This window comes from Hyla sarda, chromosome 5 (genome assembly GCF_029499605.1).
Source record: "Hyla sarda isolate aHylSar1 chromosome 5, aHylSar1.hap1, whole genome shotgun sequence".
NCBI lineage: Eukaryota > Metazoa > Chordata > Amphibia > Anura > Hylidae > Hyla > Hyla sarda.
Window position 1 is genome coordinate 331,688,821 of NC_079193.1, and position 27,519 is coordinate 331,716,339.

The 27,519-nt window shown below is 43.8% G+C and overlaps 2 protein-coding genes and 1 long non-coding RNA gene across 4 annotated transcripts in view; 1 reads left to right on the forward strand and 2 right to left on the reverse strand.

Moving 5' to 3' along the window:
- The window catches only part of LAPTM4B (lysosomal protein transmembrane 4 beta), a 101,656-nt gene that overhangs the window by 18,249 nt on the left and 55,888 nt on the right, over positions 1 to 27,519 (reverse strand). Inside the window, exon 5 of the mRNA XM_056522425.1 lies at positions 1,717 to 1,815. Coding sequence (XP_056378400.1) covers positions 1,717 to 1,815 — 99 coding nt within the window. The remainder of the gene's footprint in view (positions 1 to 1,716; positions 1,816 to 27,519) is intronic.
- Positions 334 to 8,417, forward strand: LOC130274290 (uncharacterized). The gene is made up of 3 exons (XR_008844311.1): positions 334 to 1,549; positions 2,757 to 3,963; positions 7,099 to 8,417. It is a non-coding gene; the product is annotated as an uncharacterized LOC130274290 (long non-coding RNA).
- On the reverse strand, positions 15,414 to 27,123 carry LOC130274287 (uncharacterized). Of its 2 annotated transcripts, none has more exons than XR_008844309.1 (2): positions 26,352 to 27,123; positions 15,414 to 16,015 (listed from the first exon to the last, which is right to left on the reverse strand). XR_008844309.1 is itself a non-coding variant. In XM_056522423.1 (2 exons), exons 1-2 carry the CDS (start codon positions 20,485 to 20,487, stop codon positions 16,008 to 16,010), a joined length of 1,464 nt encoding a protein of 487 aa, XP_056378398.1. In that variant the 5' UTR covers positions 20,488 to 21,040; the 3' UTR covers positions 15,428 to 16,007. The 2 variants fall into 2 exon arrangements, 1 of the variants encoding a protein (XP_056378398.1); XM_056522423.1 differs by lacking the exon at positions 26,352 to 27,123 and adding an exon at positions 19,032 to 21,040 and having other exon boundaries at positions 15,428 to 16,015.

Genomic DNA, 27,519 nt, shown 5'->3' on the forward strand with positions numbered 1-27,519 from the left:
ATATTTCTCTATGGGAGAACCGGAGATACAGCATTCCTGCGGGTTGTTGGCCGCCACTTTGTGCGAGGGTTGGCATGCTCTTTTCCTGAAGACTGTAGGAGTGCTGTGCAGGAGATTGCGGGGGGGGGGGGGGGGGGGAGGTCCTTTGGATAGGGGATGTGTTTCTGCACCACAATATTTCTTTAAGCAGGGCAGCTACCTCTCCTCCAGGAATGAGGAACGGTTCACCCTTTTTCTTGGGACTGGTTGGGGTCTCAGCCCCCACTGATCAGTCTTTTAGTGTATCAAATGGGAAAATGTTGAAAACAAAAAAGGAGGGGTAAGATCCAAAGCCCATATAAAAAGCTTCATCTGGTTCTGGTTTGCATTCACAAGTTCAAACACATGATGGGAATGAATTTTTAAATGTATGTGATAGAAAAGCTAATGGAGCCATAACATGGTGAGATTAGTGTGAAGGCCTCATAAAGGGAGCTCCGAGTTAGGAATTGGGCCATAAGAGTGCTTAAACAAGTGTTGCCTGACCAGATGTATAACTATAGGACTGCATCCAAACTTCCATAGAAATGAGTAAGACAACCGCCCTAGAAGAAGGCTGGGCCAATAAAACAGAAGGAGACAACTGTTTTCTTAAGTACATTTTGTAAAATAAACTGAATATGATCACAATACATTTTTGCCATACGATACATTTTACACATTTTACAATTCTAAAGAAATAATGCCTAGAGGCTATGGACACCTTTGAGAAGCATTTCTTTTATACTTGTTGTCATACCTTTGCTTCAGTTAACCAGGCCCCTGTGGGGGCGCACCTCCGGGCGAAAGAGTGGAGAGGCCGCAGGCTGCCAAAGCGTAGGTACGGGGCAGGACTCCATCTTGCACAGGCACTCGCTCGCTAATGGGGAATCCAGGACCTACCTAATAGGGGAACTACCTGCCTACTGTGGGGGATATACCTACTAACAGGGAGATGTACTATCCTACCCATTTTTACTGTGCAGGACACCAAGGAGGCATTATTACAGTTTGGGAGCCTATAGAGGGGCAGATTGGGTAGAGGTGGGGAGGACATTGGAATGGGGAGTCTAAGATGTTTATCCTGCAGATGCTGAGGAAATAAAGTTTTGGCTAAAAGAAGCCACCATGGCGGTCTGAGCTGGACATAGAAGAAAAGGAAAGAGGACGACACCGATCAGAGAAGTCGTCAATTGTGGGTCACTTGATTTGGGAAGGGGAGGGCTAGGGTGTTGCTACAGGCTCACGGTGGGGGGTCACCTTGCCAAGGGCACAAGGGGTATTAGGTACGCCAAGGGCACAAGGGGTATTAGGTACGCCTCTACACCCATGCAAACCGGCTATGCATACCTAGGATTTTCTATTGCCCCTATAATGATAAGGATTCGTATTCACCAATATTAGCTGGTAATAGTTTTTGCAATTTTCAGTAGGGGGAGTTTAGAAGAGTTTGAGCTGAAATTCCAGTGAAATCTACAGGTGTCCCTATTGGTGGTCTGCCACCCCTGATTGTTCTCCCCTCAGCTCATAGGTAAGAGCCCCAATTGCAAACCCCCCATATTCAGATCAATCTGTTGTGATAAACATAAAGAGCTTCTTTGAGCATAAAAGAAATGAAAGAATTGTTATTTATAATAGAATAAACCTGCTGTTAGACCACAGCGTCTTCTATAGCACAGCACAGCCAACACCACTTACCTTAAAAGCCAGGATGACACTAATAAAGAAGAGAATGATCACAACAAGGCATGTGGGATTCACCGAAAGGATCTCCTCCTTGTAAGGAAAATTGGATGGCTGGAAGATAAACACAATGCTGTGAAAGTCGAGTCTATCAGAAAACACACAGTAATAAATTGCATGTGTCAAGCATCCTCACTGAGAAGAGTGTTTCCAGCTGCGATCCTTCACAATGGAAGACATTAATGCTGTAAAGGTCTGTTAGAGGCCAGAATTACATTAGGAAAGCAGAGTTATGGGACATGTTCACTCTTATTACATTTATGTGGAGTGAAAGCTTTCAAGCCTCACTAGCTGCGCTCTATAGAGACATTCAGGGCTTATGTCTTATAGCGAACCTGTCAGTATGAGGGTACGTTCACATTGAGTAAGTCAAGAGGAATTTACTTGAGTAATTCCTCTTGAATTCTCCGCTTAGAAATAATTAACATCTGCTTTGCCATGGACTTCAATGTATTTTACTCCGCACTGTCCATACTGTAAAATTCCGCTCAAGGAATTCCGCTGTGGATTTCCATTCCACTAGAAGAAAGAACATGTTCATTCTTCTTGCGGAATACGCAAGCAGAAGTCCATTGAAGTCAGTGGTAAAAAAAATTTGCGCTTAAAATAGATTCCGCACAGAATTTGCTCGAATAAAAAAAAAAAAAAAAAAAAATATATATATATATATATATATATAAATTCCGCACAAAAATAAATAAATAAAACGGGAAATTCCAATTGGTGGTTGTAGTCCAGCAAAAAAAATAAATAAAAAAAGTTTCCTCCTATATTCCGTGTGGAAAATCTGCACGGAATTCCATGTTAATTTTGCACAATTTAAAAAAAAACTTAAATTCCGCGGCAGAATTTTTACACAAGGATTCCTCTCCTATTCCTCAGTGTGAACGCACCCTAAGACAATAACAATGCAAATAACATTAAGAATAAAGTGCCTCATAATTCTTGAAAACATATTAGAAAAAAAACATTCAAATGCATTTGTATCCTTACAGTGACAGACATGCTATCAAAGTGTGACCCAATCCAACTATCTAGGACCCCCAAAGATGGGTAGGGGATAAGATGTCTCAAGGCCGGAGTACCCCTTTAATGGAGAAGTATCATGGAAAACGTATTCCCTATCCTTCGGAAACATGTATCAAGAAAACCGCTCCCCTATCCTTCGGAGGTTTTAGATCCATACAGGAGATTTTGCAACAACTGGAGGCGCTCTGCTTGGCAAACGCTGGTTTAACTGTTTGGACACATCTCTTAGTTTATAGTGCAAAAGCATCATTGTGCGTGCTCTTTCATAACTAAGAACATACCTCTGTATTAGTCCGCTCTAATGACATTTTGTCCAATGCATCCACAGGAAATTATGTCACTTTTTTGGCCTTTACTCAAAAGCCTCTGCCAAGCAGACAATGAATGAGCGACTTATCAAATACAGTTGTTACTACGCCTCTGCGCAGACCTGCTCCATGATATCATCTGACACTTAACCAATGCACAAAAACTTTAAATACAGTATATAAAACTAGAAAAATACCCATGACAAAAGTAATGACAATAATGTATAGTTACTGTCAAAAGTTTTCAGCCCGGGGACCTACGCCTGGTGAGCAATACAGTGATGAAATATTACCTCCATACTGCTACTGAACTAAACTTAATGTACTATACCCAGAAAGATATTACCAATGAGAATGCCTCAATAATACTGCCATCGGGCACACCGGGCATTTTCCCGGAGGGCCGGGCTATCCAGTGGGCCATCCTCCTCGACGCAATGTTTGAAAACTTTTTTTTCTTAAAGTTTGCGGCTCAAGCTGCTCTTACCCCTCCTCCTGCTGCAATTTGCTTGCTCCTGGCGCCGAGGAAGAAGTGGAGGCCGACAAGCAGATGGGAGTCGGCGCTGCCTATCTGCTTCTGACCCCACGGCAACATATTCATGGTGGACGGGAAGCCTCAATGGGGAGGGGGCCCATCCCGTCTATATAGGGGCCCCCAGCAGTGCCCATAAGACCAAAAATAACCTGGAACCCCAACACCCAGGCACCTCCCGCCTCCACTGACTGTAGCAAAGGCCTCTGGCCTACCCAGGTCACTAAAGCTTCCGTGCGGCGTAGCTGTCAGCGGCTTAGCGCTGCCTGCTGCCTCTGATCTCCGACACTGGATCCCTGGGACCAGATCACCCTGAACTCCCGGCATATGCAGGTGAGGAGGCCGAGGACTTGGGGGGTGGTTATGTATTATGAGTATGTATCAGGTTTGTATGTATGTGTGATCTGATGTACGTGTATGTTTTATGTGAGTTCATGTATTATGTGTGTATGTATTATTGCGTGTGTGTATGTATAGTGTGTGTATGTATGACATGTGTAGGGTGTGTGAGTATGTATCGTACTTAAAGGAGCACTCCGGTGCACACTTTTTTCATTTTATCCCATCCGGGCTGCAAAATAAAAGAAAACACACTTTCTCTTACCTGCCAACGAGCCCCCGGAGCTCCGGTACACTCCGGTACAGGTGTTCGGTCCCCGGGCTGTATTCTTCTTACTTCCTGTTAGCCCGACACGTCACACGGAGCTTCAGCCTATCACCGGCCGTGGCGGGACATTGCTGCGGCCGGCGATAGGCTGAAGCTCCGTGTGACGTGCCGGGCTAACAGGAAGTAAGAAGAATACAGCCCGGGGACCGAACACCTGTACCGGAGTGTACCGGAGCTCCGGGGGCTCGTTGGCAGGTAAGATAAAGTGTGTTTTCTTTTATTTTGCAGCCCGGACGGGATAAAATAAAAAAGTGTGCACCGGAGTACTCCTTTAAACACATCTATCATACATATACACATCTATGATACTTACAACAGTCATATACACATCTAATATACTTAGGAGTCTGGAGGAGGGGGGAAGGGGAGCCTAGAAAGAACTTGGTTAGGGGTTTGGGGGGAGGGAGGAGGCAAAGGAGTCTGGCAGACATTTGGGTTAGGGGTGGGGGTGTAACAGAGGAGCAGGGAGGAAGACAGGGTATGTCACACGGACATTTCGCTGCAGCAGAGTCCCATTGATTTCAATGGGATTCTGCTACACTGTTTACATAGTGGAATTTTGCGGAAATCCTGCTTCCCGCATTTGCAAACTAAATAGACATGTCTATTCTTTTTGCGGATTTTGCTCAGAAATGCATTGCCGTCTATAAGATGGCTTTTTTTCGAGTGGTCCTAGAGCCTGCCAGATTATTCAAATTTTCGGAATGTCTGCACGCATTTGACGTGTGGACATTCAGCACAATTAACACTATTGGAACATGACCTCGGGGGTCTGTAGTGGACAGAGAGCTCTGGAGGAGGTGGACAGAGAAAGACAAAGGAGTCTGGAGGAGTAGGAAAAAGAGGGGTCTGTAGGAGGAGGACAGAGGGGTCTGTAGGGGGAGGACAGAAGGTTCTGAAGGAGGAGGACAGAGAGCTCTGGAGGAGGTGGACAGAGAAAGACAAAGGAGTCTGGAGGAGTAGGAAAAAGAGGGGTCTGTAGGAGGACAGAGGGGTCTGTAGGAGGAGGACAGAAGGTTCTGAAGGAGGAGGACAGAGCTCTGGAGGAGGTGGACAGAGAAAGACAAAGGAGTCTGGAGGAGTAGGAAAAAGGGGTCTGTAGGAGGAGGACAGAGGGTTCTGTAGGAGGAGGACAGAAGGTTCTGAAGGAGGAGGACAGAGAGCTCTGGAGGAGGTGGACAGAGAAAGACAAAGGAGTCTGGTGGAGTAGGAAAAAGAGGGGTCTGTAGGAGGAGGACAGAGGGGTCTGTAGGAGGAGGACAGAAGGTTCTGAAGGAGGAGGACAGAGCTCTGGAGGAGGTGGACAGAGAAAGACAAAGGAGTCTGGAGGAGTAGGAAAAAGAGGGGTCTGTAGGAGGAGGACAGAGGGGTCTGTAGGAGGAGGACAGAAGGTTCTGAAGGAGGAGGACAGAGAGCTCTGGAGGAGGTGGACAGAGAAACACAGAGTAGTCTGGAGGAGCAGGGAAAAGAGGGGTCTGGAGGAGGAGGACAGAGGTGTCAGGAGCAGGATGGAGGAGGACAGAGGGGTCTGGAGGACGAAGGAGGGGGAGGAGTAAAGTGGCGTCTTGAGGAGAAGGATGGAGGAGAACAGAGGGGTCTGAAGAAGGAGGATTGAGGAGGACAGAGGGGTCTGGAGAAGAAGAGAAAAGAGAGGTATTGAGGATTCAGGAGGAAAGATATGGAGGATAGACACAGGTCTGGAGGAGGAGGAGAGAGGGGTCTGGAGCAAGAGGATAGAGGAGGACAGAGAGGTCTGGAGCAGGAGGGCAGAAGAGGATGTAGGAGGAGGAGAAGGGGAAAGAGGGTCTGGATGAGGAGGACAGAGGGGTCAGGTGGAGGAGGAGGATGAAGGAGTAAAAGGGGTCTGGAGCAGGAGGGCGGAGGAGGACAGAGGGGTCTGGAGGAGGTCGATGTAGGAGGACAGAGTAGTCTAAAGGAGGAGAGTGGAGGAGGACAAAGGGGTCTGAGGGAGGAGGATGGTGAAGGACAAAGTGGTCTGGAGGACAAGAGAAAAGAGAGGTCTGGAGGACAGAGGGGTCTGAAGGAGGACAGAGGGTTCTGAAGAAGGAGGATGGAGGAGGACAGAGGGGTCTGGAGGAGGACAGAGGGCTCTGAAGAAGGAGAACAGAGGGGTCTGTTGGAGAAGGGAAAAGAGGGGTCTGGAGGTGAAGGACGGAGGAGGACACAGGGGCCTGGAGGAGGAGGACAGAGAGGTCAAGAGGAGGAGGAGGATGGAGGAGTAAAGAGGGGTCTAAAGGAGGAGGACAGAGGGGCCTGAAGGAGAAGAGAAAAAAATTGTACCGAGGAGGAGGGCATAGGGATCAGGAGGAAGATGGAGGAGTAAAGAGGGGTCTGGAGGAGAAGGATGCAGAATGACAGAGGGGTCTGGGGGAGGAGGGTGGATGAGGAAAGAGGAGTCGGGAGAAGGAGGACAGAGGGGTCTGGAGCAGTAGGATGGAGGAGGACAAAGGGGTCTGGAGGAGGAGGATGAAGAAGGATAAACAAGGATGGAGAAGGACAGAGTGGTCTGGAGTTGGAGGACAGAGGGGTCTGGAGGAGCATGGAGAAGGACAGAGGGGTCTGGAGGAGCATGGAGCAGGAGGGAGGGGGAGGGAGGAAGACAGTGCATGGGTGGGATTCAACCAATCTGAGAAGAAACAGTGTGTGGCAGTATTAGTATTACAGGTACAGTGACAGTATTACTGTGACAGTATTATTATAATGGGTACATTGTGTGTCAGGGTTCTTTTCAGGAAGCACAGTGTTTTTGCAGTGTTATATTAATTATTCTTTTCGTGTAGAGGATGAGGATCTTCTGACAAAGCGAGGAGCCAACAATGTCCGGACGTCACACTCTGCAGAGAAGATGTAGCTGGATGACGTCCTGGCGTCTGGACCAACAGAGAAGACATGACTCGCGTCACTGATATCATTGTGTATTCTCCTGACTGTCCCATCAAATGTAGTCACTGATATTGTGTATTCTCCTGACTGTCTCAGAGCTGTAGTCAAGTTCTGCAGTGATGATGGATTAAACTGTTCCCCAATCTGTGACTCTCCAGCTGTAGCAAAACTACAACTTCCATAATTGTTGAGGCTCTCCAGCCATGATGGGAGTTAAAGCTTTACAACAGCTGGAGAGTCAACTAAACTGAGGTGATCGGTCAGGGGTCTCAGCAGTCGAACCGTCACCAAAAAAATGGGCTGCTTATTGTAAAATGCCCCGGCCTATTTTTGGTCCCAGTCCAGCCCTACTGCCACACCATTACCACTATCATTACCATGATATCCCATACAAGTGATTACAGTGCAGTTACATCCAGTTACTCACAGGTCACATTTTCTCTGATTGGTGTTGTTCTCTACTCTTTTCTTCTCCATCTGGCCATACCGCCATGATTACTTCTTCTGTCCATGTCTTGCAGAATCTTCTGGACAAACATATTGGGCTCTGGGCTTTTCCGGCACCCTTCCCACCTATATGCTACCTCTAAGCAAACTTCACCATCTATAGGGACCAAAATGGTCCTAATGCCCTGCTTGGTACCCCACACATTAATAGTGCCTACCTTTATGCCACCACATAGTAAAAGTACAAGCAGTAACAATTCACTAACTAATAGAGCTTCCTCTTGTCCTTTCTACATCGACATTATGGGGGACATTTTTCATCACTGTCTATTTTAGTCATCATTATAGACCAATGTCCAGCGCATTTGTCCGGTCTATTGTGCACCTAATTTTTGAACTGTCGCACGGCTCTTCATAAATTTTGCGCACGGACTGTAGTTCGAATTTTATTTAAGGCTGCTTCAGCATGGTCTGACATTTCGGTGCATTTTCGCCCGATGCCACTTTTTGAAATTGATAAATTCCGGACCACTGTATTTTTAAAAATCTATTATAGACTACTACGCTGCAGTGAACTAAAAGTCCTCTATACCAAAAGTCGCAAAAAAGTCGAACGAATATAGATTGCGACTTTCTGTGTTACATAGGAAAAAACTGTCTAAATCTTTTGATAAATGTCCCCCTATGTTTCCATATATGCCCCCATACATATATCTTTTTTTGTGCCCCCAAATAGTAGACGGGGACTAGGTAGTTAGATCCCCCATATGAGGTAGGTAGACCCCCCATTTAGTAGGTATATAGAACCCTTATATTAGGTACATAGGTAGATCCTTCTTATAAGGTAAGTACACACTTAGGTAGGTAGACCCTCCATATCAGGTAGGTTGATGTATTTCTATATTGGATAGGTAGACTGCCCATATTAGGTAGGTACACCCTCTATTTTAGGAAGGCAGATCCCTCCTGTTAGGTAGGTCCCTCTGGTAGGTAGAACCCCTATATTAGCTTGGTTAAAAAAAACTTAGTTCTAACTAAGTTGACTTAGTTCTAACAGGTTGACCTACTTTAACACGTTGACTTACTTTAACATGACTGTGTATAATAAGAGGGAAATAAAAAGAGCCTTTGTAATAGGGCCTTTGTTATATTTCAATAAGCAGAAGGCATTCAAATATGATTAATTCTGCTAAAACACTAAAGATATAAAATGGATAAATCCATTAGAAGCTGCTTTATCAGGTGCAGCCATTAAAACCACAGAGAACGCTTAAATTACCAAGATAAAAATTACATCCAGCAACGTTATTTAGTGATTCCAGAGCAAAGCAAATCATTACAGCATATTGAGGCTGAAACACGAGTCACAGTGTCAAAGGATGTTAAGTACAATAAAACTTCTACATCTGTGTCATGTAAGAGAGGGAAGGCCCTGAGCTCATCCATAATAACTTTCCTTGCCTACTTGCGTATGCGCCCTTGACAGCAGATCCACAACTGGGCAGCAGTCCTTGTGCAATGTAAGGTACAGGAGAAACACAAGTCAAAATAATAAACACAACTGTAAAAGGTCAAGGAAACAGGTCAGGATACGAAGAGTAAATAAACAAGGAAAAAAACAATAAGGGAACCAGGAACATATAGCAGCAGGTTTACCAGGAATGGATATGAGTGAACAGGTAACTGAAGTCAGGATACACAGGTACAGGATCACACGTCTAAACACAGAAATAAAACCAACCAGTAAGAGAAGCAATGGATCAGGACCTATACTGTAATGGAGTACAAAACACAAACCGGTCCGAATGCAAGTCATAATGCAGGTTAAGGTAACCGATACAAACTTTACAGGATTAAAACTAGTGTTGATCGCGAATATTCACAATGCGAATTTTATTTGCGAATATTGCAAATATATATTAGCACTATATATTCGCAATTGCGAATATTCTTTTTTTTTTCCCCCAGTACACATCACAGTGATCATCCCTTTCTGCTTCCAGCTTGTGTGGTGTAAAGAAGGCTCTAATACTACTGTGTGACACTGGCGTGCGAATTTTCGTATATACTAATTTTTGCATATGCTAATTTTCGCACATGCAAATTTTCGCAAATATGCGAAAATAAAACGCGAACATTTCGAATATGCAAATTTAGCTAATACATGATGAATATTTGTCCATATATTCGCGAAATATCGCAAATTCGAATATGGCCTGTGCCGCTCAACACTAATTAAAACAACCATTAGTACTAACAGATCAAAAGACAGACAGGACAAGGCTAAAACGTAGATAAAAGGGACTGAACAACAAAGCCATGGCCAAATCAAACTAACAAGTCACAACTGAAACAGACAAGATTAAAATCAGGACAAAGCTAAAATCAAGAGGAGGAAACAAATACCCCCCATCAGCTGCTGATTGGCCCGGGCCTGTAACTCCTAACTGACTAAAGTGTAACATGTAAGGACTGGCCAGGTGCGATCATTACAATCTGTTTGTAAAAAAAAAAGGCTGCTAGCTATTCTGAATTCTATGTTAAGCCAAGTCGGAGAGGAAGCTAGCTACTTCCACCATTACGGTGTCCATTTTAGGACATCGTCAGTCATCAGGCGTAACTCCGTCCTCCGTCAGGTGAAACGGCGTCCTGCCTTCTCCCTCGGACCAATCGCTGTCAGTCGTCAGCCGCAATTCTGTCCTCCCTCATCTGACACTCAGTCGTCCAAAAGGCCGTCATGCCTCAGACGATTCTCCCTCAGATGCAACTTCTTGCCGCATAGCAGAGCCGGCGCTGCACAGCATTGTATAGCAGTCAAAACTGTGAAACTTGCACGTGTACTACAGACACTACATGTGCTACAGAGTCTGTATAGCAGAGCTGACATTGAATAGCCTGTACAGCAGAACCCGTATAGCAGAGGGCCAACACTGACTTGGCTCTGCTACATGGCAGGAAAGTTTTTCGTCTGAGGGATGATGGAATTTCGAATGAGAGACTTTAGGATGACAAAGGAGGGAGTTGCGGCTGACGCCTGACGAAGATTGGCCTGAGGTAAGAGGCGGGACGCCGTTTCCCCTGACGGAGGACGGAGTTACGTCTGTCGACTGACGATGTCCTAAAATGGACACCGTACACCATGAATAATAACAGTAGATCCGGTATAATACTCCACAGACATAGCTACAATAAAGTATATAAAGTGGGAGTAATACATGGGCGAAGATTATTGCATGGGTGAGTATCAATTGGAATAACCTTATACAAACTAATATAGCTTATAATGGTAGTGGTAAGACAGCAACTCCATGGGTAGGAAACTAAAGGTAGAAGACATCTGAACCCAAACTAAGCTAACCTAAGGGATTTCTGGTATTAGTAAGAACTTTTGACATGTTACCCACACATGTCAAAAATATTGATCGTACCGGGTCTTAGTCCTGAGATCCACTGCGATCACTAATTATCAGCAGAGAAAGCGACACTTACTCCCTAGCCTAAAGTTCTCTCTATGTTTCTATGCTTATATATGTGTCATGAGTTAAACATGCAAGATTTGTCATTTTGTATATTGCTACTGTGGTGTCCCGGTACCGTATTGCATCCATACCTAGTGTAGAGGTCCCCAAAGTCAGAGTAACTACGTTCAGGTAGGGTTCCTCAGGTGGGACAGCCCCTAGTTGCCTCTCCTTAAGTTTAACTTGTATATTAATAAATGTATATATTAGTAATTCTACCTATATTATATAGGAATGTATAGTACTTCCCATGTTCAGCGTCGCAGGACCTTCGGTCATGTGACCAAGCTAGTAACCTCTATGGTATGTTGCAGGACCTTGGGAGGTCCTTGGGTCACATGATACCCAGCATTCTCTGTAATGGTGATTGTCATCCGTATGGACCAATTAGCTTTAGTCCAGCTCCTGCCCATATAAGGGTGCTGCGTCCAATTATCGCTCTCTTGGGTTGCTGCTCTCATGGATGCCGGACTAACAGGACGGTGTGCTACGCAACTTTCAACGACACGCTAGGCTTCAAAACCTACAGCCTCAGCAGAACCAAAAATTGTGAGTCTTATACTAATTCCTGCTAATACTAGCCTGACTACTGGACCGCAACAAATTCTCCAAATCCAGAGGAGCAGCGCAAAAGTATAGAGACTTGACCATTGTCAATCTCCAAAAGGAAGCTGTATTGATGAGAGACTGTTATGTTGTTGAAGTATACAGAAAATCTTCAGTAAAGTTAACACAGTTTACAGAAGCTTTCCGGTTGTGGACAATCCATTATTACTATCTACTTAAACCCAGTATCATCTACCTCCCTATCGTTCCTGGGAAGGGCGGCGGTAGGAAAAGCTTTATTGAGGAGCCCTCACACTGGCATCACGAATAGCAAATGTTAACAAACACCCTTTATTACCTGCACAGCTACACTCCCCATACCCTACATCCCCCCCCAAGATACCACACTACACTGCTACCTCTTTGTACACTGTAATATACAGAATTCAAAGGAGAGCACACGTGGAACTTTGGCCACAGTGACGTGACCCCCTTCAGATTGGTTTCTATATAGAAACTGCCAGAAGGTTGGAGGGAGGAGTCTCCCAAGTCCAACCCTCTCTTCCCAGAAAGGTTAAACCAGTTAGGATATGTTCACACTATGGAATCTTCCCTCGCAGAATTCCATAAGATTCCGTCGAGCGTCATCACCATTGATGGCAATCCAGTGCGCTCGTAATTCCACAGAAAGAATGAACATGTTCATTCTTTCGGCAGATCAATTTCAGCAATGGAATTCACCACTGAAATTCTGCAGTGTGAACAGGTCCCTGGAAGACCCATTCACACCAATGAAAAAGGTTCACACCACAAAACACCGGAGCGCTGTTCCATGCACGGAAATTCCATTGTGTGAACATGCCAGCAATTTCTGATGTGGTGTATGTGAATACACCCTAACGCATCTCATAGTTTACTAATTGGAAAATCCTTATGAGTCCCCCAGGGGGGTATGTAAAATATTTATGGGGGCTAAATAATAAAATATGTTCCCCTCCTATCGCTCCTGGTTAAATGTACTGCGCAGGCAAGCAGACACTAGTGGGTGAGATCTTGGGCTGTAACTGACGACTCCATTCATGAAAATTAAAGTGACATATGTCATTTTGCAGTAGCATATACCAGCAAGTAAACTTCTGAGGACAAATTCATCCCCAAGTGATATTTAAAGGGGTACTCTGCCCTCAGTATAGGGAATAAGATGTCTGTTCGCAGGGGTCTGGCCACTGGGACCCCCGTGATCTCGGGGATGGCACTGTGGCATTCTGAACACGGGAGCTTGGAGCTTCCATGCTCATGAATGGAGGGGGCATGATGGCTGGGATCGCCCGTCTTTTGGCACAGAGCGGAGTTTGTTCCGTGCACGTTATGACTGGGGTGCCGCGCCAGAGATCACAGGGGGGGTACCAGTGGTGACCCCCCCTCATGATCAGACATCATATCCCCTATCCTTTAGATAAAAGATTAGATGTCTAGTGGTGGAGTACTCCTTTAACCCCTTAAGGACGCAGGACGTAAATGTACGTCCTGGTGAGGTGGTACTTAACGCACCAGGACGTACATTTACGTCCTATGCATAACCGCGGGCATCGGAGCGATGCCCGTGTCATGCGCGGCTGATCCCGGCTGCTGATCGCAGCCAGGGACCCGCCGGCAATGGCCGACGCCCGCGATCTCGCGGGCGTCCGCCATTAACCCCTCAGGTGCCGGGATCAATACAGATCCCGGCATCTGCGGCAGTGCGCGATTTAAATGAACGATCGGATCGCCCGCAGCGCTGCTGCGGGGATCCGATCATTCATAACGCCGCACGGAGGTCCCCTCTCCTTCCTCCGTGCGGCTCCCGGCGTCTCCTGCTCTGGTCTGTGATCGAGCAGACCAGAGCAGGAGATGACCGATAATACTGATCTGTTCTATGTCCTATACATAGAACAGATCAGTATTAGCAATCATGGTATTGCTATGAATAGTCCCCTATGGGGACTATTCAAGTGTAAAAAAAAAATGTAAAAAAATGTAAAAGTAAAAGTAAAAAAAAAGTGAAAAATCCCCTCCCCCAATAAAAAAGTAAAACGTCCGTTTTTTCCTATTTTACCCCCAAAAAGCGTAAAAAACATTTTTTATAGACATATTTGGTATCGCCGCATGCGTAAATGTCCGAACTATTAAAATAAAATGTTAATGATCCCGTACGGTGAACGGCGTGAACGAAAAAAAATTTTAAAAATCCAAAATTCCTACTTTTTTAATACATTTTATTTAAAAAAAATTATAAAAAATGTATTAAAAGTTTTTTATATGCAAATGTGGTATCAAAAAAAAGTACAGATCATGGCGCAAAAAATGAGCCCCCATACCGCCACTTATACGGAAAAATAAAAAAGTTAGAGGTCATCAAAATAAAGGGATTATAAACGTACTAATTTGGTTAAAAAGTTTGTGATTTTTTTTAAGCGCAACAATAATATAAAAGTATGTAATAATGGGTATCATTTTAATTGTATTGACCCTCAGAATAAAGAACACATGTCATTTTTACCATAAATTGTACGGCGTGAAAACAAAACCTTCCAAAATTAGCAAAATTGCGTTTTTCGTTTTAATTTCCCCACAAAAATAGTGTTTTTTGGTTGCGCCATACATTTTATGATATAATGAGTAATGTCATTACAAAGGACAACTGGTCGCGCAAAAAACAAGCCCTCATACTAGTCTGTGGATGAAAATATAAAAGAGTTATGATTTTTAGAAGGCGAGGAGGAAAAAATGAAAACGTTAAAATTAAATTGTCTGAGTCCTTAAGGCCAAAATGGGCTGAGTCCTTAAGGGGTTAAAGGGGTACTCCACCCCTAGACATCTTATCCCCTATCCAAAGGATAGGAGATAAGATGTCTGATCGCGGGGGTCCCGCCGCTGGGGACCCCCGCAATATAGCATGCGGCACCCACCTGTTTCTTGTCCGGAAGCGCTGGAGGGTCTGGGTTGCGACCATGGGAACGGAAGTCCGTGACGTCATGACTCCGCCCCCATGTGACGTCACTCCCCGTCCCCTCAATGTAGGGCGTGATGTCACACGGGGGTGGAGTCATGACGTCACAGACTTACGTTCCCATGGTCGCGACCCAGACCCTCCAGCGCTTCCGGACAAGAAACAGGTGGGTGCCGCATGCTATATTGCGGGGGTCCCCAGCGGCGGGCCCCCCGCGATTAGACATCTTATCCCCTATCCTTTGGATAAGGGATAAGATGTCTAGGGGTGGAGTACCCCTTTAAATTGTTGCACCAGACAGTAACTTTAACATAGAACAATAAATATTGTTTGGGGTGAATAATCTTGAAGTCTTGAAAGAGCTTATAGGGCAGTGTTTCCCAACTAGGGTGCCACCAGCTGTTGCAAAACTACAACTTCCTGCATGCCTGGACAGCCAAAGGCAACAGCTGGAGGCATCCTGGTTGGGTAACACTGTTATAGGGGGTCACTTGGTCTTGGCATCACACCGTAAAATGATGATATTAGAACTGAATATAAACCTAAAATATTTTTGGACCTTGAAATTAAACCGTCAGATGCGAAGAACGAAAAAACCCCCAATATGATTTACTATTTATTCGGTCTATGGGGTTTCCTCTAGAACTCTGCAAGCTAAGCAGTAATATTTCAGCTCCAATTATGTTATTGTTGCACAGATCAGCGCCAGCACTCCAGAGTCGTATTGGAAGAACAGCCAAGAGGATCACTTTACGTGTACGCCCCAGACTATCTATTGCGATTATGCGCGGTTACTGCCCAGCACCATCTGCAGATGCTCTTTCGAAGACTTGGGAGAACAATTGAAGATTTTCCTATCCTTGGTGAAGGAAAATATAGATTTTATTAAAGACAAAACGCGAGTATTATGCTTTAAAATCCTCTTTTACTAACTCAGCAGCAAAAGGGTTAACAGTAATGACAATACAGAAAAAACTTTAACAGACATGGTGTATCCTAGGATGCTGCCATGTATGATAACCAATCAGGAATCAGGATAAGGTATAATAGTGACAGTTGCCATTAGCTCTTCCTCTTCTTTTGTAGCGAAGAATAAAATGTCCAGTAAAATAAATCAGAACTGAATAACCAGAACCGGAAGAAGTCTAGGAGATGGAGTTCGTAGAGAAATTTCCTTGAAAGTGAGGAACTTGTCAAACTTGAAGGGTAGTTAACCTAGAACAGAGACTTGAATGTTGGGACTCGTAGAAGGAGATACTTTAATATGGAAGAAACTTCAGAGAAGTGGTCTTCAGGGACTGTCATCTTAAACCGCTGTGGAGAAATTAAAAACGTTATAGGGATGGGAAACAAGGGAGGGATAATACTCGCGTTTTGTCTTTAATAAAATCTATATTTTCCTTCACCAAGGATAGGAAAATCTTCAATTTTATAACAAGACAAAACGCTCCTATTATGCTAGTTTAAAGCTAAGAAATATACATATCACAATAAATAAAATTATATCACAATAAAACCATAGAAACATGTGAATCAGGTTTAAAATAGAATGTTTTGAATGTAGAGTCTGAAGACCAATTAGCCGCTTTAATTATATCTGATAGGGAAGCACCAGATTGAAACATTTTTGTGGATGTTGCCCCTCTAGTGGAATGGGCAGTGAAAATGGAAGTATCTATACCTGCCATGGTCATGGTTGATTTAACCCAGCGAGCCAAGGTAGGGGAAGAAACCGAATTGTGAGGTTTACAGTAGGATATCAGTAATTGAGAGGAGGAAGTAGAACGTAACGATTTCGTCCTAGATTCGTAAGAACGTAAACAACGAACTACGCAAAGTTTAGGATGATGAGGGAAAGATGGATAGAATACTGAATGCAGATTGGTTTTGGTACGACGGTAAATTGTAAAGATAACTCCATCGGGAGAATATTGTCTTCTAGAAACATCAAGGGCTCTAACATCAGAGATGCGTTTAATAGAAATAAGACATAAGAGAACTGTAAGTTTGAAAGAAAGTAATTTTAGGGATAGAAGATCATTGTCATCCCAGGAAAGAAAAAAGTTTAACAGAATATTAACATCCCAAGTAGAGTTATAACGTGGTAAAGGTGGGCGTCGGAAACGGATGCCTTTCAAAAGTTTACAAACGAGTGGATGTTTACCAATTGGGATTGAGTCAATAAGAGAATGTTTAGCAGAAATGGCGGATCTATATACATTTATGGTCCTGTAGGCTTTACCAGAATCAAATGAAGCAGAAAGGAAATTTAAGATGTGTGAAATAGATGTTTGTAAGGGATCCAAGTCTCGTTGAGAGCACCAATGAATCCAAATTTTCCAGGCTGATCTGTAAGCAGACCTGGTACCTGGAGCCCAGGCGTCAGACAAGAGTTCTCTAGTTGTGAGAGAAAATGGAGTGATCGGTCCGGAATGCCTGAGATTAGACAAGCAATGAGAACTAGTTGTTCTGAGAGAATTAGAGGATGAGATTTGCCAAGAGGATCCAGTAGGAGATCCGGAAAAGATGGGAGAATTCGAGGGTAGTCTATCAATAGTGGAAGAAGTTGGGGGAACCATGATTGAGTTGGCCACCAAGGTAGAATTATGACCATGGTAGATTTCCGAACTGAGACTTGAAGTAGAAGCCTCGGTATTAAGTTGAAAGGGGGAAACGCATAGAGAGCTTCTGGAGGCCAAAATTGAAGGAAAGCGTCGGAGCCTAGAGCGTCCGGATCCGGTCTCCAACTGAAAAACTGAGGAATTTGACGGTTCAGTCTGGAAGCGAACATGTCTAGTTTGAGGGGACCCCATAATTGATTGAGCATTTGGAACATGGAAAGATGAAGTTTCCAATCGCTGAAGTCTGTGAGGAAGCGAGAGTTCCAATCCGCTATGGAGTTGGAAATTCCTGGAAGGTACTCCGCTTTCAAGACAATATGCTTGTCTAGACAAAAATGCCAAAAATCTTTGGCAATATCGGCAAGGGATTTGGAATTCGTTCCGCCTAGATGATTGATATATTGGACTGCGGAGATATTGTCCATGCGAAGTAAGACACAGCAGTGAGATGAATCCTTGACAAAACTCTTTAGAGCGAAGGACCCAGCTAAAAGCTCCAAGCAGTTGATATGTAGTTGGGATTCGGAAGGAGACCATTTCCCTCCAGTAGAGAGGGAGCCGCAGCGAGCACCCCAACCCGAAAGACTTGCGTCTGATTCTATTATGATATCCGGGTTTGGATGGAAGATGGTTTTTCCATTCCAACTTTGAATGTGAGAGAGCCACCAAAGAAGTTCTTCTTTGGCGTCTAAAGACAGACGAATCTCGTCCGAATATCCTAGACCGTCTCTTAAATGTTGGATCTTCAACCATTGAAGAGCTCGATAGTGAAGAGGGGCTGGAAAGATAGCCTGGATCGAGGCTGAAAGGAGACCTACAATCCGAGCGATGGATCTCAGAGAGATAAGATCCTTCTGAAGAACTTGACGAATTTCCTTTCGAATAGTTTTCAATTTTTTGGGTGGTAAGCTCAGGGTGGTGGATTGAGTGTTTATCAAGAAACCCAGGAATTCCAGTTCTTGGGACGGAATTAGGATGGATTTCTTGAAATTTATTAGAAAACCTAGATTTGATAGGAGAGTGAGGGTCCAATCCCTGTGTGTGAGAAGAAGAGATGGGGATTGTGCCATGATGAGGATGTCGTCGAGGTAAATAATGAGGCGTATTCCTCGGCTTCTTAACAGTGCTACAACCGGTTTTAGCAGTTTCGTGAAGCACCAGGGGGCCGAAGATAGGCCGAATGGAAGGCAAGTGAACTGCCATATTAGATTGTTCCAAGAAAATTGGAGAAACTGTTGGGAGGAAGGGTGAATCGGAACAGTCAGATAAGCATCTTTCAGATCGATTTTTAATAACCAATCGTCTTTTAGTAATATGTCTCTCAGGAGGTGTATACCCTCCATCTTGAAATGTCTGTACACAACAAAATTGTTGAGTAGTCTCAGATTGATTACGGGTCTGTGACCTCCGTCCTTTTTGTTCACCAGAAATAGGTTGCTGAGAAAACCTGTGGATGATTCTTGGACGGGTATAATAGCTGCCTTTGTAATAAGGTCTTTCACTTCTGCATTTATCAGAATCTGGTCTGGTTTTGAGAATTGGATTGGGTGTGGAAGAAAGTATTGTATGGGAGGGGAAACAAAATCTATTTGAAAGCCTGAAACAGTATTCAGTATCCAGGAGTCGGATGTAATCATACTCCAGTTGTTCAAAAAATGCATGATCCTTCCGCCCAATGGAATGTTGTGGAAAGAAAATGGGAGACCTACCTGTAGAAGGTTTTGCTCTAGGAATCCCACGTTGGCCTCTAGGGCGCCAGGTCCGGGCTCTGTAGGGGAAAAAGGGGGAGGGATTTTGGGGTTGGGTTGGGTAGGATGGTTGGGCGGGTTGGTATTGATGGTAGGAGCCTCTCTGCTGTCTGGTAGGGACATAACGGCCGGAAAATCGGCTCCTGCCTTTTCCGGCCCTGGTAAAAACTCTGTTTGAAAAAACTTTTTTAAGGGAAGATTGTGCTTTGGTGATGGACGAAAACATGCCCACATATTTGCCCATCTGCTGAATAAATTCTTCCCCAAATAACATTCCCTCAGTGGGGTTAGGGGGTTCATTAGATGCCAAATTAGTGAGTTGGGGATCTATTTTCATGAGGACCGCTCTTTTGCGTTCCGTGGTTATCGCGGTGTTAGCATTTCCTAGGAAACACACCGCGCGTTGAGCCCAACCACGAAGTACATCAATGTCAATAGGTTTAGAAGAGGAGGCCGATTCCTCTACTAGATCTAAAATTTTTGATAAAGGGCCTAGTAAATCCAGGAGTTTATCTTGACAAGATTTAAAACTCCTGTCGATTCCCTTTTTTGGGTTTTTACCCGTCTTCATTAAGAATTTATTTAGAATAGGATCAAGTTCTGGTGTTATAGCTGAGCAGTGGGGAAGAGATGGACGTGGGCATTCAGCCTTCATCTTATTGCGAGTGGACCTATCAAGAGCTTTATTGATTCTAATTGCCATGAATTGAGCTACTAAAGAATTAGGCAGCCATTCGCCTGATCGTGGATGACGAATCAGTGATGGGTCAAAATAAGTCGCATCCTGTTCAGATGCTGCAGTTACCTCCTGTATGTCAGGGTCTTCAAAAATCTCACCACTTTCCTGTGAGAGGTATACACTCTCATCAGAGAGGTCATCATGAGGATCAGAGGAGTCATCCGACTCAAGTTCAACAAATGAGTCAGGTTTTAGCCGCTTTGCGGGTTTCTGAGCCCTGATAATTTGTTCCTCCTCACGGGCTAAGGGTGTAGGTTGAGATTGAGGAATAGAAATTAAATGACTGGTAGTAGGTTTGTCAATATCAACATCGTCCTGGCGGACTTTTTTATGGTGTTTTTTAGACGGGAGACTAGTCATAGAAATGTGATGTTTTTTAGCCTTGGCTTTTTTATGTGGATTGAAACCTGTCGCCATTTTGGAGACAGAGGTCTCAGGAGACCAGAATATATCTGAAGGGGTTTTAGGGTTAGATGTAGTGGATTGGGATATAGCCATAGAAATGGATTTGGATATGCTGTCTTGTAAGACAGTAACAGCTGAATGTAAAGCTGAATGTATAGAACGTGAAACTGAGGATTCTACTAGAGCCTGAATATTCTCATTGGGATTATCAGTATTAACAGGCTGAGGGCGAGTATCCCTAGGGAGAGCCCTGGCTTCCTCAGACATTTCCATAATATGGTATTAAATAGATATGAAAATATCCAAAGTTAGAAACAGTATATAGTAAAATGTACAATTATTTGTGACAGAAAACTGTGAAAATATATGAGTACAAAGTACCCAATTACTGCCACAAGGTGGTAGTGGAGGCTAAGAGATAGAAATAGCAACAATTAGAGAAAAAGTTACTAAAATAACCAGCTCTGTATGTTATGAGGGGGCTGAACGGGAGGCCGTGTGTTGACTGGCTGACAGGAACCGTCCTAATGACGTGTTCCCGCCCTCGGCAGGTGATGACCACTCTGCCGAGATCGCGCGAGAGCCGAGATCAAGCAGGGAAAATGGCGCCGGTGACGCAGCAAGAAATGAAGAGAGAAGATGTCGGGGATGGAGTTCCAGTGAAGATATAAGGTGGCAGATGATAGAAACGGGAATCGGAGGTGAAGGTAAGTAGTGTAAAATCAATAAGAGTAAATAACAATGAGTTTGTTAAAGAAAGAAGATAAAAAACGGGTCAATGGAAATATATAATGCAATGGAGTATACAGAGGGAATGCACAGTCAATGGAAACTCGATACGGATGAAAAAAAATGGGTAAACATATATATATATATATATATATATATATATATATATGGGGTAATAAGAAAATTTGAAAATTTGGAAATCAAAGGAAAAAATTGATAGATAAATGGTAATATGGGAAAAATGAAAGAAAAATAAAATTAGAATATATGTATAGATATACAAGATATAGTATTAAAACATTTATATCTCTATCAAAGATATACAAGAAACACTTATCTATATTCTCTGCTGAGCAGCAAAAGAAGAGGAAGAGCTAATGGCAACTGTCACTATTATACCTTATCCTGATTCCTGATTGGTTATCATACATGGCAGCATCCTAGGATACACCATGTCTGTTAAAGTTTTTTCTGTATTGTCATTACTGTTAACCCTTTTGCTGCTGAGTTAGTAAAAGAGGATTTTAAAGCATAATAGGAGCGTTTTGTCTTGTTATAAAATTCATTAGCAAAACAGGAACATCATTAGAAAGGAACAGCTGATGAGGAAAACACTTCTATCTTTTTCGCTCCCTCCCTCTCTTTATCCCTCCTATGGCAGTCTGCTGAAATACCTTGGAGGGTCTTCGGTCACTTAAAGGAAAAAATTGCCAAGATTTGCTGTTTTATTTGGCCAAGTACAGTATGTCTCAGTCACACCCTGAGACTCGCAAATTGGTCATGTGACCTGGTGATGTCATGTAAACAAAAACTGTAGCGCAGAGACAATGTTACTGTTGGATAAAGCTCAATATTCTAATGTGAGGGGTTGGGTCGGCTGAGAAAAATTACATGTTGCTGCTCTTACAGAGGTAACACCATAAGGTGACTTTAGTAGTTACCTTCCAGACAGTAATAGCCATGCTTATGAGGGGCTAAATGGCTATGTTGTGAGTTTACCATAATGCTGCTGCTTTCTTTTTGTAAAGTGGCTTTTTCCTGTAGTAGTTCCCTCCCTCCAAGTACAAGTCCCAGGATTCCTAGTTTGTAAGTGTGAGTGTGAAGTTCTCCCTCCCAAACGTCAGCCACCCCACCCATTGAAGCACACCTGAGCCCCCTCCCATGTTGTACTGTGGTTGAAACTACAATTCCCTGTAACCCTGTGGAGAATGATCTACTTCCCACCCAGTGGTTGCTCCACGCATTGAAGCAGACCTTTCAACACCTGACTAGTGATGTAATATCTCAGGCCGCAATGCAACCTGGGAAAACCTGAGGCAAAAGTAATTTTTTATGCTGCTAAAAATGAACATCGGGGCAAAGATCACTTAAGAATTGCGAGATCAGCCATCAAACACAGATACAGACACTATATTTTGAACTGTAATAACTTTACAATCCCTGTAGAACTATCCAATAAAAAAGGATCTTTAAATACCCCTTGCAAAAAGTTTTGATATGTTGTAGGGCCATGGTGGGACAATTCATTAGGTACAGATCATTAGGAGGCAGTGGGACAATTACATTGAGGGGCAGTGGCATAGTTTAATAGGGAATAGTGGCACAGATCATTAGGGTACAGTGGTACAGTTGGCCCAAGCTGACCTTTTGCACCAGGGCCCATGAGCCTTTAGCTACACCCCCGGACAAAAGGGTCATGTATTTGTCTATTTTAACCAAAGTGGGATATGAACTGTCTTCAAGGATATAAAAACATAATTGTACTATTGTTGGGACACACATAATGTAATAACTTGTGCCACATTTTCTTGTGAGTAGGTTTGAACATCTGTGTTCATTATTCCTGAATATAATTTCTGAACACGCTGCGCTTAGAACAAACAGTTGACGTCAGCTCCAAAATATAACTTTACACCCTAAAATCTGTGTCTGATAACTGTGAAACTGCAAAGAGGCAGCAGAGTGCATAGGGGCAATGACACTGGGACGGTGTGTTATGTTTACTCCTGAAGTTAAAGGGGTACTCTGATTATGCCAAACTTATCCCCTATACACAGGATGAGGAATAAGGGTCTGGTCGCAGGACTGCTGGGACCCCACAATCTCCCGAATGGGGCTCCTGCCTCTCACATCTCAACTTACCTGCCTGCTGTTTCTCCCCAGAGCTGTGAGAGATTCAGGAGATTGCGGGGATCCCAGCAGTCGGACCCCTGCGATCTTGTAGATGGGGGATATGTTTTTATGGATAACTTCTTTAATGGGATATTCTAATTTCAGCAATAAAGATTGCATTACACAATAAAAAGGAGCTACACAACTCCCAATAGAATTTGTGTAATAAATAGACGCCCTGGGTCATCACAAGAGAAGCTCTGGAATAGACTTTTCACAATAAATGTGGGTCCTGAATTATGGGGGTATTGGGGTTGTATGAGATAAGAAAAAAGTTTCGCTTTTTAACAGCACCACCCTTGTCCATGGGTTGTGTGGTGTCCCAGCACCAAAGGCTGTCCTGTGGGCTTTGGACTTCCTCGGGCAGATTTTGCCCCCCCTAAAAGGACTGGTTGTTACAATTAGAGATGAGCGAACTTACAGTAAATTCGATTTGTCACGAACTTCTCGGCTCGGCAGTTGATGACTTATCCTGCATAAATCAGTTCAGCTTTCAGGTGCTCCCGTGGGCTGGAAAAGGTGGATACAGTCCTAGGAGACTCTTTCCTAGGACTGTATCCACCTTTTCCAGCCCACCGGAGCACCTGAAAGCTGAACTAATTTATGCAGGATAAGTCATCACCTGCCGAGCCGAGAAGTTCGTGACAAATCGAATTTACTGTAAGTTCGCTCATCTCTAGTTACAATTGTTATGTTCAAGCACTTTTTCTAGTGGTTAATATATTTTCACAAGTACTGTGTTATCTATTATTTATACTTGTGTTATACCTTTATAAGTGGAGCAGTGTGGACCCATGTGACCCTGCCTTCCAATGGAAACCCCTAAATTCAGTAGTATATACAGGGTGGGCCATATATATGGATACACCTTAATAAAATGGGAATGGTTGGTGATATTAACTTCCTGTTTGTGGCACATTAGTATATGTGAGGGGGGGAAACTTTTCAAGATGGGTCGTGACCATGACATTTTGAAGTCGGCCATTTTGAATCCAACTTTAGTTTTTTCAATAGGAAGAGGGTCATGTGACACATCAAACTTCACAAGAAAAACAATGATGTGCTTGGTTTTAACGGAACTTTATCTTTCATGAGTTATTTACAAGTTTCTGACCACTTATAAAATGTGTTCAATGTGCTGCCCATTGTGTTGGATTGTCAATGCAACCCTCTTCTCCCACTCTTCACACACTGATAGCAACACCGCAGGAGAAATGCTAGCACAGGCTTCCAGTATCCGTAGTTTCAGGTGCTGCACATCTTGTATCTTCACAGCATAGACAATTGACTTCAGATGACCCCATAGATAAAATTCTAAGGGGGTCAGATCGGGTCAGACCTTGGGGGCCATTCAACTGGCCCATGAAGACCAATCCACTTTCCAGGAAACTGTTCATCTAGGAATGCTCGGACCTGACACCCATAATGTGGTGGTCACCATCTTGCTGGAAAAACTCAGGGAACGTGTCAGCTTCAGTGCATACAGAGGGAAACACATCATCATGTAGCAATTTCGCATATCCAGTGGCCTTTAGGTTTCCATTGATGAAGAATGGCCCCACTATCTTTGTTCCCCATATACCACAATTTTTGTGTTCCAACAGTCTTGGAAGGATCTATCCAATGTGGGTTAGTGTCAGACCAATAGCGGTGGCTTTGTTTGTTAACTTCACATAAAAGTTTGCCTCATCACTGAACAAAATCTTCTGCGTAAACTGAGGGTCCTGTTCCAATTTTTGTTTTGCCCATTCTGCAAATTCAGTGCGCCGATCTGGGTCATCCTCGTTGAGATGCTGCAGTAGCTGGAGTTTGCAAGGGTGCCATTTGTGAGTAGCTAATATCCGCCGAAGCGATTTCCGACTAATGCCACTCTCCAGTGACATGCGGCGAGTGCTACTCTGTGGGCTCTTGCTGAATGAAGCTAGGACAGCCACTGATGTTTCTTCATTAGTGACAGATTTCATGCGTCCACATTTTGGCACATTCCAACACTGAACCAGTTTCACGAAACTTAGCAAGCAGTTTGCTAACTGTAGCATGGGAGATGGGTGGTCTCGTAGGGTGTCTTGCATTGAAATCTGCTGCAATGACCCGGTTACTGCGTTCACCAGAAATAAAAACAATTTCTATCCACTCCTCAAGTGTTAACCACGACGACATTTCAATGACTGTAAACAAAGAGAAACTTGTAAATAACTCATGAAAAAATAAAGTTACAATAAAACCAAGCACATCATTGTTTATCTTGTGAAATTCCCAATATGCTTTATGTGTTACATGACCCTCTTCCCATTGAAAAAACTAAAGTTGGATTCAAAATGTCCGACTTCAAAATGGCCGCCATGGTCACCACCCATCTTGAAAAGTTTCCCCCCTTACATATACTAATGTGCCACAAACAGGAAGTTAATATCACCAACCATTCCCATTTTACTAAGGTGTATACATATAAATGGCCCACCCTGTAGAGTAGTGGGGGGAGGAGTTGACCCAGTTGTTATGGAGCACCAAGTGTGGTAAAGGTGTGAGCTGTATGTGGAGAAGCTCTGAGGGAAGTCCAGAACAAATCTAATTTCATGTCTTATCCAGCCATTCTGCAAGGATTCCCCGCATAGAGAAAATTCAAGCATGGCGGAGAAAGTCTCAGGACCTTGTCAGAACCCTAGTGACCTGGAAAAGTCATCAGTCTTATATCAAGTTAGTATTAATCAGTTGGATGAAAGCACCAAAAGTCCCAGCAAGGCAACAGAGCTCCCAATGGGTTACACTGCCTTCTCTCACTCTGCACCATACTGTCTGTGTAATACCATCTGCACCCTGCTCAGTAAAAGACAGTTATCCGTAACCTGACATTAGTGTGTTTCTTTACTCCCTATGCCTGGCCCAGGAGAAGCTGCCTCCAACCTCAGACTGTATATAGGCTAACGGAGCCCTGGCGTCACGAAGTGATAAGGTATTCCTAGCAGCACTGTGGCACCACAGGTTGTATCTGACATTGCATGCCCCATTCAAGTGAAATGGCTCTGAACTGCAATACCGGACATGACCAATAGACCAGTGGTCTCAAACTGTGACCCTTTAGATGATGCAATAATTCGACTCCCAGCATGCCAGGACAGCCAACGGCTGTCTGGGCATGCCGGTAGTTGAAGTTTTGCAATATCTGGAAGGCCACAGTTTGATACGACTTCAAAAGACATAATCTCATGCAATCCATTGAAGAAAAGCATTCTTACCTAATCCTGGAAAGATTCCTTCGACAAACACGTATTTGAGAAGTAATAGCTGGAGAACACCTGGTGACACACGGGACGAATTCAGTGACATAATAATCCTTCTTCGCTATCACTTCTAGATGAAGCAGAAGGAGACTGGGCGTTTGCAAGGAGATATTTAATGCCTGGCTTGGCAAGACATCCAAACTGTAGCCAAACACAATTTATGTCACCCAGGCACTGCAGAAGAGAACGTTGGCCCAGATCCACGTGTAAATGAATTAAACAAAAACTCATTACAAAAATAGCCATAAAATCAGATTCTTGACGCTCTGTTAAACCGCAAAGCTTTCTTGTCTCTCGTGGTCATTGAGACACAGTATCGCTTTTAACCTGCAAGTCATGTCATGGAGACGCGCTTCAAGGTTAAGTGACTGTCTAGCTTTCTGCACATGGCCACGTGATGCCTTGTCAAAAAGGTCACCAAAGCTAAAAGAATCCATTGCCTTGCATTTAGTATAGAGGAGAATTCAGGCTACAAGGTAACATTGTACAGCATGATGCAGGGATCTTTAACATGCAGCTCTCTAGCTGTTGTGAGACTGCAGAAAACTCCCCGCATGCCCTAAAAGTGAAATGGTCCAACATGGGTCCCTTATGATACAATGGATGGTTTGGCAACCTTTTAATGTGTTTGGTGGCCTCCAGACTGTCAGCAATGCTAGTGGGCTAGTGATTTGTTTTCATAATATAAAAATAGACCAAAGGATCTCCATAGTATCATTCATAAATACAAAAGTAAAACATCACCCATAGTGCTCACTAGACACGCTCGACAGTCCTCAGCATCCGGAGTAGCTTCGCCCTTTCTCAGGCATCCTGTTGCTGACATTCCTTCCTCTCATGAAGGGGTAGACAGGTGAGTAGATGCAGGATGCCCAAGAAAGGGCGAAGCTACTCCGGATGCTGAGGACTGTCGAGCGTGTCTAGTGAGCACTATGGGTGATGTTTTACTTTTGTATTTATGAATGATACTACGGAGATCCTTTGATCTATTTTTGTATATTTTGTATTATGATACAAATCACTAAAGAAAGATCATTAAGAAATAAACTATATCGTCAAGTGTGATTTTTTACTATTTATGCTAGTGGGGAGAATGGTCAAGCATGTGTCTGGCAGCTGCTTT